General features: G+C 36.9%; 1 protein-coding gene across 3 annotated transcripts in view; it reads right to left on the bottom strand.

Annotated features, from left to right (window-relative positions):
- Positions 1-15,543: 15,543 nt before the first annotated feature.
- Positions 15,544-21,900, bottom strand: part of SLC16A7 (solute carrier family 16 member 7) — an 81,426-nt gene continuing 75,069 nt past the window's right edge. For all 3 annotated transcript variants that reach the window (XM_049814164.1, XM_049814163.1, XM_049814166.1), the window contains exon 5: positions 15,544-21,004. In XM_049814164.1, the coding sequence (XP_049670121.1) occupies positions 20,733-21,004 (272 nt within the window). In that variant the 3' untranslated portion in view covers positions 15,544-20,732. The remainder of the gene's footprint in view (positions 21,005-21,900) is intronic.

Here is a 21,900-nt window from a genome sequence, read left to right as displayed (position 1 = left end):
ATTAGAGTCAATAATAATAATAATACTAATTGTAAAAAAAAAAGAACAGTGGAAAACTCAACAAAAAAGGTAAAAAGAAAAAATATCTTCAAATAAAATTATAGACTTAAAATTAAGCAAATAGGTGAGCGCAAAGCAAGAGGCATTTTTGTTTATGTATAGTTCAATAAAATTAAAGAAGTAACCTCACCACATCTGAGTTGGTTGTTCCCTTATTCATTAATTAGCTAATAAAAGGGTTTTTCTACTAAAAGTATTTTTGTGTAGCGGATGTTCCTTAGGATTTTGTTGAGAACCACATCCAAGATAGCGTTCCATTATTCATACTAATCAGAAACAAAGGTCATCTCCAAAGGAGTTATTTAGGAAGGCTTACCTCTTTTTAAATAAGCAGTATAGTACATTCACGTGCTATTCTGCAATAATTTCAGATATACTTCTTTCTGATTATTACAAAAGGACAGTAAATTGTATTTTGTAAGCACATATTCCCTTAAGAGGTGCAAGGATTAATTTATGACTTATTTTGGGGGCTGAAATAGATAAATTATGAGGGGTGACTCAAAAGCCAGTGATGGGAAAGACATTTTCAGCTATTAATGTAGGGATACGAGCACAGTACGCAGACAGGAGTCATCCTTGCGCTATCTTCCCCAAACCCTCAACTCTTGCCCAATCTGCAGTCATTTACATCTGTAAGTGACAAGTGAGAAGAATTAGGAACAAGTGAAAAGAAAAGCCTTTTTTCCCCCCTTTGAATACGTAAAAATAGCTTAAGTGAATTCTGTGATTTGGCTCTTACGGTGTCCCATTCAAAGTGATGTTTTAATCTGGCCTAGGTATGTTATTCTTCTCAAATGAAATAATGGATGAATTTAAGCACCTGTTATTAAATAAATGTAAGTTCCACAAATCAGCCAGCACTTCAGTCTTCCTGCTGCGAGCACCAGCTCATCCTGTACCCGTGCCCTACTGCCCGAGAACGGTGCTGCCACAAGGCGTAGCCTGTATCCCTGAGGTAGAGGAACATGCCGTTTTGCTGCATGATAGGATACTTTGTTTCCACCAAAATTCTGATACAGTTACCTTTTATCCATTTTATTTTCCTAGCTCAAGGAAAAGAAGAACAAACAAACAAACAAAAAAAGAAACCCAGTACCTCCACACCCTGTAAAACATCACTGACTGCTGAGAAAATAATTTCAGTGCTATAGGAGATCTGGAAAGAACTCTGTAGTAGAAGATGCATAAGAATAAACTGAGAAGAAAATTAGTTACTCGAAAATTAAAGATCTTAAGTCTGATTCTGATTTGAAGACACCTATATGATTGATTCCTGTATTATTGTAGATTTTTTTTGATTACTGACTTATACTTGGTTCAGCAGAATCTTATTCTTACTGATGATCAGGAGGGAACCGCTGTTTACCTTTCATCTCTGAGATATTATTGTAAAGAACAGCACACGTTGGGGATTTGGGGAGGTGAGGTCCAAAAATAAAGGGGAAAAAAAAAAGATAGGCAAGCACAGCAGCATGACTGGGAGAGAAGGAAGAATATTTACAAATTGGAAACGACTGAAAGAGTCATAGAGATGTCGGTCATTTCTTTAGTGACAAAGAGACTAGATACGGTGCCAAGCAGTTTTGGTTTTCTTTCTGTTCCTCACCAAGGCTGACCCAATCTCACACTTAGTAATTACGTGTCTTTTCTCACTAAAAAGTACATCTTTGAAGTGAGACTCCATGAGCCAATTAGGCAGATTAGTCTCAAAACACACAGGATGCAGCAGTTCTCATTTGTTGACCCTTGGACAGCTGTGCTAATCACTTTGTCTCTAGATTATCAACGCATTAGCTCAATTACAGCTACTTTAGTTTTTAAAAATGTGAGGAATCTTATTAGCGTTCCCAGCATAGCTGGAATATGTGGGCTGACTGTCCAGCTGTATCTTCTGTTGCTGAGTTTAAAGAACATAAAGAGGACAAAGACACAGTCAGTGGAGCGTCAGCTCAAAGTGCAGGTCTAAATGTTCCTGATTGTGATTGCTTTAATTGGTTTTATGAACAGAAATTTTCTCTGTAAATTGTCTATTGTTTATTTAAGGTGTGGCCAGCAACACTGTCAGAAAATGTACATATTTTTCTCTTACTACAGAAGAGCGATGAATGAATTCTAGCTTGATTTACTTTTTAGAAAGCTTTTAATTTCTGTGCTTTTACTTGCAATATTTTGTTATGTATAAAGCTATGTACTTTAATTAATGTGAAAATACAGAAGCAAGTGCAGTAGTCATTACTTCTCAGTAGTCCTATTTATGTCTTGTCTTGAATTCTAAAATTATTCGTAATAAAGTAAGGAATCTACAGCCATCCCTTTCCCTTTTAAAGTTATGGGGAATAGTAAACTTGCAAAAAAAAAAAAAATACTAGAACTTCAGTTTAATATTTCATCATGAATAAGTCAGAATATCATATCAGAACTTCCTCTCAGCCTGGTGAATATTAATATTGCACCTAGTTAAGGCCAAGAAAAAACTAAGGGTTGAAACATGATGATCTTCAAAAGATACAGAAGCAATGTGAAGGTTATTACATCGTTTCCTCTGCTTACCCCTAATGTTACAGCGAAAAAGACTCCTAGACCAGACTTTTGCTATCCCATTAGTGCTGGTGATCACTGTACTCCAAAATCCATTAGTCTATTCCTGATGAGAGTAAAACCAGTTCAGGAAGACTGGTCTGTGCAAAACACCATGAGGATCAGGGTTCTGTGAAAAATAAATTTATGAACCTCATCCTGATGTAGTTCTATCCCAGGGGTAAACTGGGTTTATGATAATACTGGATTTTACTGCTTGCTAAAAAAAGAGTTTTGATAGGATTTTTCACTTTGGTAGGGGTTTTGTTGTTTTGTTGTTAATGATGGAAGAAAACAATTTTTTTGTATTTTTTCAGTGAAACCTGAACACTATGAAAAAAAATTAAATTTTACAGGGAGAAAAGAAGTGAGGGAGAGGGAGAGGGAGAGAGAAAGGGAGAGGGAGAGGTATTCCATAGTCACATGGAGTCACATGAAGGAAGAGACAGGCATCTCTAAAAAGTACTTAATCTCACCTTGCTTAGAGATCTGAGGACAGCAGAAAACCCCCTCTAGAATTAATGACAAGAAAGGGAAAAGTACCTTGATGTGTCAAATGGCTGAGGTATCAAATACAAGCAGTATACTAGTAGAGAATTATTCTTAAATAGTGTAAAACTAGTTCAATAGCACAATACACGCATAAATAGCCATTAGGTTTATTGTGAGCAGGGGTACAAAATCAGATCTATCATGTAGCAAATGCATTTCTAGTGAAAATGTTGGATTTAGTTATTGAGCTCAGGGACACTAAGAGCTCCATTTATTTTCTTGGGATGCTTTCTACTATGAATTCTTCAAACTTCATAAAACCTGTGCTGTAATATTTGCTCTTTTTCTTGTTAGTTGAGTGTAATTATTACGTAGGAAAAAACTAATTTAAAAAAAGAAATGTTCTCCTTGTGCTGTGCAAAATTATAGTAATAGTGCTGATTTACATCAGACGAGGATCTAGGTTCTCAAAAAACATTATTTAATCAAGTGTTATGGATACAGTTTTACTTGGATCTACTTTTGCTTAACACATGCTTTCACTTTTCTGTATATATTCAATCAGTTTCACAGTTTAGACATGTGACACATCAAATCCTCTCATTTTTCCCCAAATTATTTGTAACAAATTCACAGCTCAGCACCAGGCCTGGAATGCTCTAGGTGATGTATGCCTTACATGGTGAGCTCCTCAAATGGTCAAATATCAGGTGACATAGCTCTTTTATATACCAGTCAAATCTCATTTAATTCTGGGAGAGTAATCTTATTTTTTAAACTATTTCTTGCATTCTGTCAACAATTTATTTTTCCCTCACAGTGCTGAATACAAATATCTAGTAGAAATAAGCCAAGAAATTTCATGGAAAAGCATATGCTAGTGGGGTGTAAGGAAGCTATCGCTAGATGGCAGTCATGATGGTGACGTTTTCCATAATGACATGGAAAGAAAAGAATCGGAACTGGAGGATTACTGGCTTTGCACAGGTATTTACTGCAGTGCAATGGGCAGCACACTGGAAGATCAGGTTGACAGAGACATGCTGAAGGGTCAGAAAGCTGTAGATGGCAAAAAAGTTGAAAACTCTCAGATCATTGCAGAAAGATCTTCTTTAGCACGTTAACCTGGCCTTTGATGAGCTTTAAATATGATTTTTTTTTTTTTGCAGTGGGTACAATTTGTTGTACCTAACTCTGCCTTTTCAAAGTGTTTTAAAAGATGTAGAGCCCCAACTGGATTTCCTGCTTGCATCACTCTTTAAAGGCTTAAACCAAAACTTTTATTCTCCTCAGCTCAATGCTAAGCTGCAGTCTTGGAGTTTGAGAAGGCCAAGGATGCCTTTCATTTCTTTTGTTAAGGTATGGATTTCATGAACAGAGCAGTGAGTATGCTTTTTGATTTTATGTGACTTCGATTACTAGAACATTTCAGGGCTATTCCTTTAATCTTCTGAGAAGATTCTCTTGATGACTCAGATTATAAGGATAGATCTCATTTACTGATCACTGCAAGCAGACTAGGTTTCTGACACTTTCCTATATACTCTTTTTTTTAATAATCTTCCTAACAGAGGAGCTTAAGGAGATGAAATATAAAATAGACAGTTAATTATGAATATAGAGAAACTGCCTGAATTAAATGAGGATTGTTCCCTATGAGCAGGAAAGCTTTAAAAGTTGAAATATGAAACATTTTTTTAATAATTAATATTCTGAAACGGAAATGAATCAAGTGGAAATTCAGCTGAAAGTTACCTGGAGAGCTCCACAGAAAGTGTGTATTCAGTACAGCAGATTCCTATGGACCTTCACACATACATACTAGGGAAAATGAAAGTGAAGAGATATAAAAGCTGTATTCAGTACTGGGATTTTAAATTACTTGATTGGGATGAGAAAATTGTTTTAGTGCTGAATGAAAACTTGTCTGACCTTTTTTTATAACCCTATTTTCATTAGATGTAAAAGAGATGAAGTAAATAGCTGTAGAAGAATCTGCTTTCTGAAGCAAATTATTTTCTTTCTTTTGTCTTTAGGGACATTTACGGGATATTGAACATTAAATACTATGTGTATACAAATGTGATGAAACAACTTTTACAAATGTATTCATATTTTTTTCTATTTATATTTATAATATAAATAGATGGATTGGTAAATTCCTGGGGATTAATTTAAAATTGCAACTCACTGAAGTCACAGTTTCCAGAACTGCTACCTGCCTACCCAACTGGTAGTTTTTAATGGTAGGATTTACCCCATGAAACATATTTTCAAAGCTGCTCCTGACATGTCTGGCTGAGAATCACCAACTCATTTAAAAAAGGTTGCAATCAAGCAGGCTGTTGGACAAGACTGAAATTTGCAGAACCCCATGAAGACCCTACGTTCTCATATGCATTCAGAAATTCAGTTGTAAATCCAATGCTAGGTTTGGATGCACATCGGAATAGGCATGTCCATTCTTGCCCTGTATTAGAAGGTTAACTGTAGAGGGCCATAAACTAGCTTCTTAGAGGTTTGTTTGTTTCAACTCTTCTATAATGTAACGGAAATCATGTTTTAAATAAAAAGCGCCCTTCAGAATTGCAGCACAGCAGGCAGAAACACCGCATTGCACCCGTGAGTCACTGTCATGTAATGCAACCGAAGGCAGGAGGCTAATCGTGATTTTCATCGGTTCACAAAAAGTTTCAGAAACACTAGCGTTGACTCAAGCGAAGGGACTGCTCCACTTCGAACTTCGTAAATCAGACAATAACTGAGAAACAAACAGAGACCACCATGTCCTTTGTGGATTGCACTCATCGTTTCCTTCCTCCCTTCTCCTTTTCTTTGTGCTTTGGAGAACAGCTTATGTCCTGGTCCTGAGAAGACACCGTCTTTTTCATTGTAGTGTCCCAACAGGCAACTCACGATTGTCTCACGGCTACACGTACAGGCATACGCGGGTTGGAAAAGCTGAAGCGATCACAGCGTGTGGTACTAGAAGATCACCCCACTCTCTCCCTTCACCTTGTAGCCTTACTAATGAAGAGTCAGAAGCTGGTTTGAAGTGTTCCTCGTCAATCAGTCCGTATGCTGCCTGGGAGGACGCCTCATACGCTCTCTAAGTTGCTCGGCTTTGTACAGGGAGTTGTGGCTTTCAGGTAGATGGAAACAGCAAAATGAGATGTGGTGTAGAGAGCTGTTTGTTTGGTGATGTGGATCAGACAGGCTTAAGGATAGCAGAACAGAGATGACGTGGATGATATTGTAGCAGAGACGCGAGTAATCTACTTCTCCATCTTGAAGCAAGTGGCTACCGTGACATAAATGTTTCACTGAACGTAATATGTCACAGCCTGTCACGCAGTAGCAGAACCATATTGCGGTAAGATTATATCTACTCAGCAGCAATCACGTGTATTTTCAGTTAGAGAGCATTTTGGGAGAAACAACAGTGCATTTGGAAAGCCCGTGTGAAAGGAAAAAGTGAGAGAAGAGCTGGGCAGGTAAGGACCAGCTCCTAGACCCCGCTCACGAGCTTTGAGGGTGGGAACCGCTCACAAGTTTTGGGGAAAGCAGAGCCTTTCCCCTTCGTTGCATCCTGTCTCAAGACTGGGAGCTATGAGAGCATCCCTTGCCTTGTGACATGGAGGAAAAGATGTAGTAGGAAAAGAAAACATTACACCAGCTTGGCGGCAGATGACCTTCTCTTCAACCACTGGTGACAAAAAGGAGCTGTCTGGCTTTCAACGCAGCAGCTCGGAACGGGTCGGGGAGCAGGAGGCCCTCTGGACCTTCCCTTTGCTCCACATCTTCTGCAGGTCCACAGAGCTGTAGGATGTTAACCAGTTAATACAGCGTAGGGCTAACAAGCCTGACTTACAGATACTTGGGTTTGTAGTAAAAAAAAGTTAAAAAAATGAAAAGTAAAAAGATTAGTAAAAAATAGTAAATAATAATAATAGTAAAAAATAGTTTAAACCCCTATTTTTATAGTTTGCTGACTGAGCAAGATGACTTTCCAGACAGATTAGATACTGTTCCTGAAACTCTGGTGCTTGATCTATATTTTTTACCTCCACAGACCATTATATGTTTTTCAGCATCTAATGCATTAGCACTGTTACAAATGTCCATACCTATTCTTTCCTACCGTAATAAACCCCGCTTAGAAATAAGCAGCTGAAGAGAGAAACAGTTGCCTTTAATTCAATATGCGGCTTTGAGTTTGGCTGAACTATGAAGTTATTTCTAGGCCAGAGGTGTTAGAAAGTGAGTAGCTGTGTGGTAGTCTTCCTTCAGGGAGGCTAGCGACCTCCCGCTGAGAACTTATTGCCTGCAATTCTGTAACAGGGGAAGTGGTTCTTCAGCTGCTACAAAGGTGACAAGGAAAACCGTATGTGTTCTGAGAACACAAAAATATTAGTTGTCATCGATATTACACCTCGACTTCATAGGTTTCACCTTTCTTTGCAAAGCTTCCTAGACATGATTTCTTGTATGCTTAGAAATGTAGGAAAATGGAGACAAATCAGGTCCGGAAAGTTGCTTGGAAATATCCTAAAATAATCCATAGGACAGATGTGAAACAAATTCCAGTTATCTTGCATTTTAATGTCTTTTTATTTATACTGTGACCCTATTTTAAAGGGACACCTTTCTAAATAGATGGGCTTTCCCCTAAAGTCTGTATCAAAAGAGAATAGCTTTTGAGGAGTGGAAGAAAGACTCCTGAATGTGTTATTCCCGAGTCTCCTTATATTTGAAGGTTTTTTGTGCTCCTTTCACCCACCTAAAGGTACTTGCAGAATGTGATTGCTTAGAATTTTCACAGTCACATGTGCTGGTCAAAAAAATTATTCCAGAATGCATTTTTTCCATAAAGTGACTGAAAATTGCTTGGCAGAGAAACCCTTCTAAGGACAGGCATCCTGAAGTGGAAAAATCTACTCACAAAGCTTTTTGATTGGTTCCATGTGAGGTTCTTCAGTTTTTTGGCGAAATCCATCAGAAAGAGAAGTCCCCAAATTAAAAACTTTACATTTTCCCCGTGGCTTATATCCATGCACACTGAAGCTTACCATTACCAGAGAAAGAACCACACAAACTGTTCAGCCTAAATGTTGTGTGGCCGTCCCTTGGCGTGGTTTGGGGCAGAGCGAGGAAGAAGCGGGGCTGCGTTCGGAACAGATCCTTCTTGCCCAAAACCAGTGAGGGGAGCCCCGGGACCGAGCACCTTGCAGCGCTGAAGCAAGGGCATCCCTCAGGCCTTGTGTGTTGCGGATGCTTAACCGTAATCTGGAAAAACGTACAAAAAAAGCGTGAATTTCCACCCCGCACTCGGAGGAAGGTGAGAGAAAGGTTATGGTGGAGACCCCTGGGTGACCGTCCCTTCGGTAACCAGCAAACACATTGCCAGCTCCGAGGACACGGGTCGGGGAATCAGTTATTAACAGATACACAAAACGGAGTTGTAAATGGTTCCGGGGTGCTTCGTGCTTGTGGTCGATGCCCTGCACCAGCTGCAGAACTTAAAGCAGTCCTCTGGCTGCAAACTCCTGTTAAATCTCAAATTCTTGAGGGCAACTACGGATGGCACACTTTTGAGCTCCTGGCTCTATACGCTTCTGTTAACAACCACTTGCCACCCTCTGCCAGCTGCACAGAATCTCCGGGTCACAGAATTTAAGACTGAGGTTTTAATATCTTTTCACTTGATTAATTTTAAGACAAAATCTTGCTGTAATAAACGTGAGTGGAACCCAGGATCAGGACCATTTAGTGACACTGTTACTTGTGGGAAAAATATTGCTAGAAAGATTGACTCTCTTGGAAAATAACTGCTACTTTAGGGCATTATTTCCCGTTTTCAGTTACCTTTTGTATCCAGGCGGCACTTCCGTGCCTCCGGACTTGAGGATGGGAAGACAGATACCTAGTTCCGTGAGGCAGTCATTTTCAGTCAAGTCAGACTGTACCTCTGATACAACAAATCCAGTGTCCATGTAAACACAAAACAGCTGACTGTGGATTTTATTAATACCCAAGAAGAAAACCTTGTATTTGCAGTGGACATCAGCTGAGTAAAAAGAAAGAGGAGATTATCAATGCCAATCTACTTTATTTCAGTCTTTCAAAAGCTATGTATCTTTTCAAACCGATGCATTTCGTATGGTAATCCCCAAACACAATTCCGTAGGATTTTTCTGGTGTGCAGGTAGGAGCAATTTCTTTTATTGGTGCTCCTTCCCTTTGCATAAAATATTTGCTGTTGGATGACATATAGTCCAGGTGCTAGTGTGCTGCCATGTGAAATGGAACAAAAGATTGCCAGTCTCTGCAGCAGTAAAAATTATCAGCAGGACAGCAACGCGCTCCTGAGTCCCCGGCAGCTTTAGAAGAGGGAATCATGGCTTCATTCATGTCAGGCAGCAGAAAGAACCGAATCTGTCTCTCCGCATGTCTGATGAATAATGTGATCATTGCCGAATCCTATTGTTTCATAAATGGTCTCCAACTCTGCCTTTATTTCCACTCAGAAGGCCCAAAATGGAATCAAAAAGCTTTGTTTTGTAATTAAGGCAAAGAAACACTTTTTTTTGTGAGAGGAAAAAAACCCTTCGTTCAACCTCAACCATTTTTCCCCAATTATTCAGTTCAGTGATTGAACTGAATAATTATCATGCCTAACTGCTACTCATCTATCATTCAGGCCAAACTGGAATTGCAGTTATTAATCAAAGTATGTTATGATGGTTGGCAAAATGAATCGCTGTTCCTCCAAAATAAACTCTTCATCAGTGAATACTGATACGTGTGTGATATTCCAGAACACTTTGCCGTTTCTTTTGGTGCATAGCTACAGCTTTAGGGTTCTCCAGGACCATTTCTGAAAATATTTATTTTGTGGAAAATACAAGCACATACAAGTTATGGATATCTGAACCAGATTATGTAAGACAAATCTTTTCTATTAGTATGCAGTTTAAACTTATTTTAACAGAAACTTTTGAGAGTTTTAAGATGTTTGAATAACACGCTTTCCTAAATATTTCACATGGCTTTTGTGCTTGGAATTCAAATACCATATAAAGAGCTTTATTAAATGCTTGTGGGTTTTGTAGGTCTCCACGAACTTTGACGAGGACAATAAAACCAAATAGATTATGCCGAGGGACTTCTTAAATTAAGAAACAAGGAAAATGGCATTAGCAAATTTCCCATTCCAATTTCATAGACATTAAAGGGTTCAAATAGATTGTGCACATTTCCAGCTTATGAGGAATGATATGAAGGGGAACTAGGAAGAGGAACAGCCATGAGACTGACTGGGACTTTATACAGTTTGGTATAGAGGGCACTAAACCCCTTCTGCTATCACAATAAATCTGCAAGTTTTATACAGAAAATACATATTGCTTATTAACTACAGTTACACAATTTCCAGGGGGGGAAATATAATTAAATTCAGAAAAAAAATAGACATATCAAAAGAAAAAAAAAATCTTAGCATTTGTAACAAAACAAAAGAAACCCTTGCATAGATGTTAATGCTTAAAAGCACTCAAAATTGTCAATTTCCAGACATCTAATTCTATCTTTAATTGAAATAATAGGTGCAAGATTTTAGGATGATATCTACAAAAGCTGAACAGTATCTCCTCCAGTCATGCATTTTAATTCACTTTTTTCTTTATGGAGAGTTGGCCATTTCCAAGAAATTTCTCAGAGATGCTTTTTATCATATAACATCTGAGAGTTTTTGCTTTTCCAAACAGTTGGAAAATAACTTTTTTTTTTTTTTTTTTTACTTACTGTTGTTGTTCTTGTTCAAGTGTAATTTGTTTAAAAGAAGATCCATGTCTAGCAGCTAAAATGTATTACTGTACTTGATGGATATTTTTTCAGCATGGTGAGTATGAGCGAAAAAGTTAGGATGAGAAAAGCACAAGAAAGAGGGGAAGTAATTTAATTAGCTTCCGGGCCTATTTACTCTAAATTTTGACAAAATGCTAAGAAGAAAATCATTTAAAATTAATACTAGTTTTGACAACTTACTTTTCTTTGAGATATGCTAATTTGAAATATTGATTTGAGGTAATTTGCAAATAATACTTGGAATCTGCAACTCCAAAATTTTAAACTGAATTGAAGACAGTACAGTTCCAGGTGTTATAAGATCCATGTGAGCTAATGGACAAAAAGTGTGCTAAGTGTCCTTACAATATCATTCTGCCTGAGTGTTTCCGGATTTTCTCCAGGTAAATCATTTAATTTTTTTTTTATCTCTCTGAGAAAAACAGTGTAACTGTGGATTAGGTCAAGAGTTCCTTTGCACAGAAAAGACTACAAGACTGAGGTCTCCTGCTAGTCAAAGAAACAGCAGAATCATGTCTTTACATCTCCATTTTGAGGTGAAAACGTCTTTATATTATACAATAGGATCCTGCAGGACTTTTCTATGAGAAAATCAGTTGTTCAAAGGGGTGGGTATATTCTAACCAAATATTTGTTACCTCATGGAATATACTTACGGTTTGGTGTCATCAGGCACTGGAAATTAGAAGTCACTTAATGAACATTGAACTACTTATTCAACCAGTGAATGTCAATCACCAGTTACGTCTCTTGTTAATGTACTATATATATCTCACTTCTTTTTCTTTGCCTTACGATTCTGATTTTATATTTAAATAATAAACTTGGTATCCCTGATCTCTAGAGGATTGTCTTATCTCAATTTAAGAAGATGAACTGAAGCGTAACGTGCTGTGGCAAATGCATGCATACCAGGGTCTGGAAAGAGGAGGCATGAAGAAAAATGAATGTTCACCTACATACTACTAGGGATATAATTATATTGTATGTATTAAAGTATATGCATCTTATGGATTAGGAACTTTACTGAATGGCAATCAGTAAAGGATCAGTGGAATAAAACTGTGGAAGTGATTACTGCTGAGCTGCAGTGGTAAATGTAACCTATTAGCTCAGTTTGGGATAATCAGTGGAGCTAAAAAGCCTCATTACTACAATAAAATACCATTTGTGGCAAAAGAGTAACAGCTGACCTTAGAGACAAAATACAGATTGAGGTCTCCATCTATCTTGCCACTGAACTATCAAAACACAAAACCTCAGGAATAGGTATGATTTTTCTGAATTCAGAGGTTATTACTCAGCAATGTATTTTAGTCATGCAATCAGTTCTGTGAGGCAACATATCTTTAGGCATGCAAGTGATATCAACAGTCTCTGAGCAGGGTTAAATATCACGCCTCGTTCATCGTGCCAAAGGGACAGCTTTACCACTACGTATTTTTAACTTTATTTTTATTTTTTGTTTGGTCAATGCCTGAAAATGGATTTTTTATGACTAGTACAAATACTCAAATATGGAAATATTACAAAGGGCGAGAATCTAAAGAAAATCTAAGCATACTCTGGTAGGTGAATCAACACTTCCATATCAAGAAGATTATAGATAACATATAGATAACATTCTTTGAAAATAGATTTTACAGGTATTAGAAATATAAAAATAGAGACTATTTGCTTTCATAGACAAAGTTATTTCTTTCTTATTTCATAGTTCATTTTTTACACCTTTGTTTCCTAGTAGCTTATTGTGCTTCTGTGTAAAAGGTGTGTAGACAGCATGCAAAGGATGTTAGTATCTCTAATATTAATATTATCTCTAATATCTCCTTAATATGTCTAATTTTAATTATCCAATCACATTCTATAAAAAAACACCAATTTAACCAGGGCAAGAAATCATAACCTTAAGTCAACTGACAAATACATAGGATCTGGGAATGCTTAGAAAGATGAGATGAAATAGAGTTATCGCCATCCACTACTTCAAGCCATATGGATAAATTCCTCTTCTGTATGAAAACAACTATTAGTGACAAATGAATGATATAGCATGTACATGGAACATAGAAAAACATCCCACTTAGAGTAATGGGGAGAAATCCTGGGTGTCCAGATGGTATTTGAGTAACATATGAGATTAAATTATAATTATGGTAGAATTAGGAATTGCAAGGGACTGGTAGCCCATTCTGCTGCTAGTAGTATCTTTCCTACACAGGAAATCTTCCAGTTCTGCTTCTGTACACATGAAGAAGTGATTTTGAGATCTTACCTACATTTGAATAGTGAATCAATTAATATATTTATTAATATTTGCACACTTCAAAAGTTTAAATAGGTTATTATTAAAGAGTCTAAAAAAACCCCACCATTTACATGCTTTCAGAAACTTTACATGGAAATTTTATTTTCATTTTTCTTTTTTTTTTTTTTTCAATTGCTTATCATACACATTTTTCACTGTAATTTTCCATAAATATATATGGACAAACTTGACATATTAGACACTAGTACAAGCCTGGAATAGAAGTTAATGAGCAAAATTGCATTTAAATACAATGTAATGCAGTGCATAAGCATTTTACAGGGTTAATATACATTATGAACAATGAATTTTGTCAGGCCAAAACAAAGATTTGGCATCTAGAAAGAGAATGTTATCATTCACCCAGATCTCTTTGGAACATAAATAGCACCTCTAGCTAATAAATGATTGTCAAAAAAAAAAAAAAAAAAAAAAAAAAATCTAGCCAATATATTCAAGTAAAAACCGTACAGTATTGCAAAATACAAAAAGGAAAAATAAAATTTGTTAGTCAACAACAATGGCTACTGCATGTTTAATTATTGCATAGCAATACCAAGTTTTGTTGGTAGACTGCAAATATGGTGAACTTTCCAAGTAGGCTATAAAGTGGAAAATGCACCTATGTCACACTTCAAGAAGGGTATTTATACATGTGCTTTATGTACCACTCTGAAAAATCTCTCAATACCTTTAAGGTAGAACTTTCAAAGAGTCAGAGGCAAATGTAGACTTTTCATGGGGTTGCCTACCCAAAATAATAGAAACTCAAACCTGGAAAAGGTATGAAAAATTGTCTGTTTTTAGAGTCTCATGTTCTGGAGAGCTGCCCCTAGTAATTTAACGGGAATATTGTTTGCAGGGCCTTGAGTATTCTCATTTTCCATACTTTTTACAAGAATATCATGTCCATTAATACTTTGTATGATCTTGTCATACATACTGCAACAGATGAAAACTCAGCCTGTGTGTTGCAGTCTGTTCAGAGATCATCTAGTTAGTATTTCCCCAACAAAAACACCCAACCGACCCCCTCAGCAACAACGTAGGTTTTACAGTCTAACAACAAGGAGAATTCTCAGTGATCTTAGGCCACTTTGAAGGGAGTCATGGTTGAACTACCAGTGTTATGTAATATTGCAGTTTTCTGAATGAATTTCTACTATAAATAAAACCAGCAGAAACTGAAAAATAATAAAATACACTCTTACAGAAAACCTTTAAATTTTTCTGTCATTTGCTGAAGTCTTTTATTTGCTTACAAATATGTTTCATTTATCAGGCACAGTATGCAACTTACTCTAAAACATTATATATATTTTATATATACATAAATATATATAATATATATAAATTAGAGCTTTTTATATAGGGGAATACATATATACACACATACACACATATGAATATATATTCCCTTATATATATGTCTATATATACATTCCCAAAAGACATAAACCATTTTCTCTGGCAATAAGAAAAATGAAGAATATAAACTGCTGAAGGAAGGCTTGAAAGGAAATAGGTAATTTCCTTTGGGGTTAAACAGATTTGTTCAGATATTTATTTAAATATATCCTCTATATTTTATAATCTACATTCAGAGTTTATGGTGTTTGGTTTTTTCTATTTACATAGACTATAAAAATAATACATATTGTGCGTTAATTTAGGGACTGATTCATTAGGAATATTATGCAGGTGTAGCTAAATTTGCCAGTTGCAGCAAATCCTGCATTTGCTGTGTTATATCTGATACTCCTGAGCTCTGATATGGAGAAAATAAGGCTGAAGCCTCCACTGAAGGCACATCACCTCCAATGTCTGATAAAGCTCTTTGATGATAGGGTTTTTTTTTATGTTGGCTTCGGTAGACTTTGTACTAGGTCCTAGAAGGCAGGAATGGTTTGCAGACTAAAAAGAAGAATATCTTTGAATAAACAATCATCATCTCTGGTTTTGTAAAGAGCATATGAAGAACAATCATTATACCTTGTCCCTGATCCAACATTTTGTGACCATCTCCCTCAATTGCCCCACAAAAGGGAAAGCAACTAGAGCTCTGTGTTATTTCTAAACCAAAGAAACATTTTTTTCAGGGAAGCAAATTGCAAAGTGTTCTGTAATACTTTTTAAAACTGGTTTGATATATCAACTAAGTAGTGTTTCCATTTAATTCCACTAACTCAGAAATGGAAAAAACCCAACTAACCAACCAACCAACCAACCAAAAAAAAAAACCCCGAAAAAAGGAAGGCCAGTATCTCTCAGAAAGGGCAGTAGACTTTGGATATCTAAATGACACGTTGAGTTTTTATACCAGTTCAGTGATGTAAAAACTACACCAGTATGGGTTAAGTCTTTAGACTTAATAAAGCTATGCCAATTGATACAAAGAATTTGGTCATAAATATGCACTGCCTTAAAAATAGAACTGTAGGTAGCTTCAAATGTTTGGGAGACTTTCTAATAGTCTGTAAAGGTTTTATCATTATACTTCTTGTTAACTGTATTTTTCCAGGGTCGTGCAAGTCTCCAAACTTCAATTGAGAGGTAGATGAAGAGAAAAATTTGAACTCCAAAACAACAACATGCAAATTATGTTGAAATTACATAGCAATGCTTATGCAAATTGTGATCAAAAAAGTGATAATACGTGCAAACACTTTCAATATATATATGCACAAATATCAGAAAAGCACCCTCTCCCCAAAAAAATCCAGAGAGCCTTGTTAAAATTGATATGTCGTCTCTGAAAATAATTATTTAAAAACTTCCTTTATATTCCTCTCTGTGAGTAGAAAAATAGTCATCTATAGAGAAACTAACAAAAGTTGCCTTGATTCAATTCTGTTCTAGGCAAAAATGTCGCTATCGGTTACGGCATGTTCATCTATAAAACCGGTCGCTGGCTTTGTTTAGTGAAATCCTGATGGCTGCCCCCAATCTGGCTGTATGTGGCATCTGTAGCTTATCATCCATCTGCATAATATCTCCCCACTAACACTCACAACCATCCAGACCTGAAAATAGCGTGTGAAAAACGTTGCTTAGGCATTTGAGGAAAGAGAATGTCAAGAAAGCATTTAAGAAAAAAAGTCACTACATTCCAGGTCCAAATTCTTTGTGGTACATCAAAATGGAGAATGGGCTTGGGGGTGGGAGTGGGGAACCTTCAAGAGGAACGAGAGTTCTCGGGGAGTAACAATTAGGTACACACCGCCAAATATTTTCTAAGCACGCTAGATGATGATTTGCGAGAAGACCGTTAAAATTCATGTGAATTTTGAATCATGATGTCAGTGAAACTGCTGCCATTCACTTCAGCAAGAAGTTGAACTCCCTCTCATAAGGACAGCACAATTAAAAAAAAATAAAAATCTCTTTGAAGATAAAATAAGACTTTCCTAACTCTGCCGAAACAGTTCACAAATCACACTCCTGAAATAAAAGCATTGTAGTCTGACTACTTATGCTACAGGATTTCATATAAAAAGATGCTTTTGTGAACTTAATGGAAATACGGAACTGGCAACGGTTGCAACCACAGTTCAATAGGGAGAGGTGGGAGGGGTGGAATTTTGATATGTTCTTGAAAAAGTACTGAGAATTATCAGTGAGAAGTCTTTCTCTGGAGTTGGAAAGGGCAATAGAGAAGAACTCTCCAGCTACTAGTGAGTATGATGTCAAAAACCTCTAAAGAGATAAAAGTATCCGGATGCGTAGTCTGAAACTACTTGAAATTTAACCTTGATGTTAAAAAGGAAAAATATTATTGATGTTATCCCCTTTCCTACTAATTTTAAAATTTTGGCATTATTTTTCTTGATTGCTCAAATAAGGGCAAGATGGTAATTAGGCTCAGTGATATTGCGGCAGAGAAGTGAAAAGGATGAAGTATACATGAGTATAAGTGAGATTAAGACCAATTAAGGATTTCCTTGAGCTGACTGAGGGAGACCACAGACTCCATAGCGCGTAACAGATGCGTGTGGCATGTCGTGAAGTTTGAGAGTACAGTTCTTCATCGTAGGGCTGGGGCATCTCTTAGTCCTGACCGTGCACTGGTCCGGACTGAGGGCGAGGTAATTAAAAGAAACCAGAGGAATTTAGCGGGACGGTATATACCCGGGTCTTATCCTGAAAGCAGAAACGAAATGATGAAATGATTTGCAGTATAAATTACAACTCAGTAAGAGTGATATTCAGGGGTTTGAAGGCAAGTTATACTCATTTTGCTACTTTCCTGCTCAGTATAGAGGTGATTCAAGGCAATTTTTTATTATTACTACTTTTAGAAATAAGAGCTACCTATACAAGGCAATTGCCCCTTTAGGACCTGTTATTTGGAAGACACAGTTTTTTAATTCCAGGCAGTTTTTGCATAGATATGGTTCCAATTTTCTTCATTCATCTCTGGATTTTAACTTCTTTAACATTCAGTAATATCAAGAGTATTCTGATGGTTTTTATTTTGCTGCTAGTAATAAGAGGAAAAGTAATGAAGGAGGTGTAAGGAAATGTTTCACTTGCCTCAGTTCCTACTTTATATTGCTCCAGTTGCCTGCTACATCATTTTACCTTCTGGGATTAAAAATTGCACTTTGTGAGTGGTGATAAAGCAGCTCTTTTATTCCCGTTATTTTTTAGCATAATTGACCAGAGATGAAAGAGTAGTATCTCTGCAGAGGGTTGTGTTTATTCAAATTTTTATTTCGGCTAAGATAGCAACATAATTTTTGTTCCTGGTGGTCAGGTGTGTCTACGGCTCGAGGAACCTTGGTTTTCCCTTATTTCTTATGCCATGTTGCATCGTATTCTCCAATCCTGCATAAAACAGGTAAGTTGCTTTCATTGTTCCTGAAAGCCCCTTTTTATCATCTGTTTCCTGAGACCTTTATCTACTCAACAGCAACTTTCAGCAGACTTAAGTCCAAAGTTGACACTTGTTGTCTTCTACCCTGTATTCTTAATGACGCTGTTTTTTGCAAAGAGATAATAAGCACCTAGAATTTTGCCTCAGCCATTTTGGTTCAGCCTCTATATTAATCTCTTTTCAAATAACCTCTGCCTTGCTACCGCTTGCTGTCAAGAGCAGAGTGATGTTCCTGATGACTATTCTTTAGCTAAAATTTCAGTTCATCTTTTACAATCCAGTATTTATAACTGATATTGCTCACTGTATGAAAGCTTAGTGTCTGTGAAACTCAATCACTTTCTGGCTCTGGGCACGTAGGGCCCTCTCAGATCCTGGAATCACCCTGTATGTTTGTATAGCCAGAAACAGAGCAATGCTTTTACCTCGTGGGCTGCTGGCAGGGCTACGGTTCGGAAGGAGGAGCAGTGTCTTTGTTTCTCCTCTGAAGCTGGGGGCTAGGAGAGGAACTTTAATTTTACTGGGACAAAATTACTCTCCTTTACACAGTTCACCACTCAAATCTGAGCATTTAACCCGTATTTTCTCCCCAAACTCTGAAATGCACATATTTTGTTGCTGATGTGCCTATAAAATTACAGGACTTGTAGAAGATGTTTGCTTTTCCTGCATATAATTAGGTAAAAAGTAGGTAGTCATTTCTGTACCATGCTGTGAGCAGATTCGTGATGCTTGTCCCCCAAAACGGTGCTGAGATAATGAAAAAGCTCAGCATTACTGTGGAACTTCGTAGTATATAAGATGATAACCCAGCAAAACAGACGCAAGCACTACCAAAATTTTTAGAAGAAGATTGAAAATAATAGTATTGAACACTACTCTTAAGAAATGGCTTTCTTAAAATCCGCTAGATTTTACTTTTTTTTTTTTTCTTTCGTTATTGGTGCTTCAAAGTGTGTTTAGCACAGTTAGCTGTCCAATATATTTGCAACTTTTTGAGATTTAAAAGAGGGCTAAAATGAATGATATTCTTTTCCTGGAACTGAGTGTATGTGCATCCTGCATAAACAGGGCATAAATGTTTTATGAATCAGACCCTTAATTTTCACAACTTCTGAGGCATTTATATACATCTCTCCAAAACGAATAGCACCTTTCCTCACCTACAAATAGAACAGAAATATTTTCACTGAATACCTTCAGAAGCTTGCACTTTTACCTTTCAAGTGCAATGCTAAATCATTTCTGCAAAGTAAAATTGTAGATTTATGCTTTCTTTTGCCTAAAGGAAGAGGAACAATTATGTACATTTTGATTTATATGAGTGTCTGTGTGAAATTGTAGACACAAGACCAAATATCCTGCACAAAAATGATACATCAGTACAAAGGTTCCAGACTGGCACTGTCAATGTGCCTTGCAGCATTTTTGCTTGAACTGGCATTACAAAAAAAAGAAGTAGCTTTTCACTAAATACTTTGGAAAGGGAGGTGAGAACTGGTATGAAGTTACCTGTCTGCAAAGACCTGAAGTTAGACCCTAAATCTCCTCACAGCGGACCAGCTAGTGACTTGCCAATAAACCCAAGCATCTACTTTGAAGTCATTGCCACGAAACTGATTCAGGCCGTAAAAGCCAAGGGTGAGTATCTTTTTGACTTCGTAACAGGTTCTGAATCTAGTCCCGTTAGGAAGAAGGCTTCACAGCCCAGATCCTTCAGCCATACAGGATTACCTAATCAAACAAACTAATTGCCACTCTTGTTAGCGATGTAAATCTTGGTTTAAAATCTTCTTATGTACAGGCAGATTTTAGCGTAGTTTGAATTAGTGAGGTCTGAACGTACTTTGTGTTCAAATGTATATGTTGAAGTACAATGTAGTCAGCTATCACAGGAGGAAACAACTGCTGGAATATATTGTAATTCAGCTGTTTATTGTATTTTAGAGATGGTGCCCACCAATTGTTCATCTTCTAGCCTTAACTTTTACATTCATATTATAATTGTTTATACAGACACAATGTATCTTTTTGATCTAGCGGGCATACAAAAGAGAAAATGTTTCAGTGTGCTTCACTCAGGTACTCTGTCTCTTCTGAAACAAATGTTTGAGCTTATAGTCTTTTTAATATTAGTGGTAAGTACAGTTTGGGCAGATTATTTCAACAGACTTTAACAATTCTCTAAAGATGAACACAAAGTATCTTCCCAAATAAGACTAGGAGATACTTTTGCATTAGATATACTTTTGACACAAAACTGTTTTTCATTGGAAGGCTTTATAGTCTGGTTTACCTGACTCTTGATTCTCCAGACTCATACTTTGATGGACTCATTTGCATGGAGTCCCTACCTCTGTAATCTCAATTTTGTATCACTGAAATAAATAAATGGTAGGTAGTAATTTAACTTAGAGTCTTGCCACGGGGCAAAAATCTGTTCCCATCCAATATTGTGACTGATCATTATTACCACAAAACCTGGCCTCTGTCTTGAAGACATATTTCTAAAGGAAGTCATAAATGTGGCCTTCTGAGCTATATTGCAGATTAAATATTGGTTTCTCTTTCTGAAGGATCTTCAAGACCTTTATCTGCTCTGCTGGCAGCATCTTCATTCTCATTGTTTGTTAATGGTTCCGCTTCCTTTGAGTCAGCATTCTTCTGCGCTTTCTGCTTCTCATCTTCTAACTTCTTTTCTTTTGCCAAAAGCCTGTAGTTAATGGCATTGCCAATGAACAGCCAGATACTGGCCACAATCACAATCACTCCGCAGACAAAATACATGTACTGGTATTCACCGGTAACATCCACTAACCAGCCTGAAATACAAAGACGAGAAGAGAGAAACTGAATCTTTAGAATAGGATACCCAATACAATTTAGATCTTTCCCTCGGAGAAAGAGCTATATATTGCTTGGTTTTGAAGTTGGAGCAGAAAAGCATTTTCAACGTGTTCAAATTGTCTAGCATATATAGAGGAACTCTAACGAAATCTGGATTAGTCAAGGTAGCAATTGTTATTGGAGTCACCGACAATGATAAAATATTGAAGAACAAAGCAAGTAAAGCTTAACGAATAATGACAGACAGTTTTTTAGTTCTTTCATTTTCATTCCTACATAGCCTTATTATTTTATTCACCTCCTAATTTTGTTTCCTATTGTTTTGGAGTGACTGTCTGACACTCACGGAGGCTTCATACAGACAAGAGGATGAAGAGGTATGTGCCTTTTTAGGCTGCTGTCACTGCGCTTCAGCTGCCTGCTTTTCACTTTTACTTTCCTGTGACTGGTGAAAGCGATAGAAAGGCTCGTCCCTTCAGCTTTCAAGCTCAACTGCTGAGTTTTAAACTATGAAGCCTGCCCCTAAAAATTTCATCCACACCTCTGAGATTAATTTGGTCATGACAAGGAAAACCAAATATAACTGTCCTTCCACTTTATGAGCCATTATTTCTAAATTTTCCCAACTCCCAAATCAACATTCGTACGTATCCAAGTATTTAGCTCTGAACTATGCTACGCTGTCATTGAATTTCACAGGATAACCTGTGCGCTTCAATTTAGTATGGATTTAGATGCTTTTACTGGGTTGAAGCCATAATGCCAGCCTATTCACCTAATACACATTTACAAGCCATTAAATTGGTTTAGTTTTTTCTTTATTTCTCCAGCCTCGTATTAGGAAAAACTCAAATAGGACTGCAAGTGCATA

Source organism: Accipiter gentilis, chromosome 11, assembly GCF_929443795.1.
Source record: "Accipiter gentilis chromosome 11, bAccGen1.1, whole genome shotgun sequence".
NCBI classification, from domain to species: Eukaryota; Metazoa; Chordata; class Aves; order Accipitriformes; family Accipitridae; genus Astur; species Astur gentilis.
Note: the sequence above shows the minus strand (reverse complement) of the source record. Positions and strands in the feature narration are given on the sequence as shown.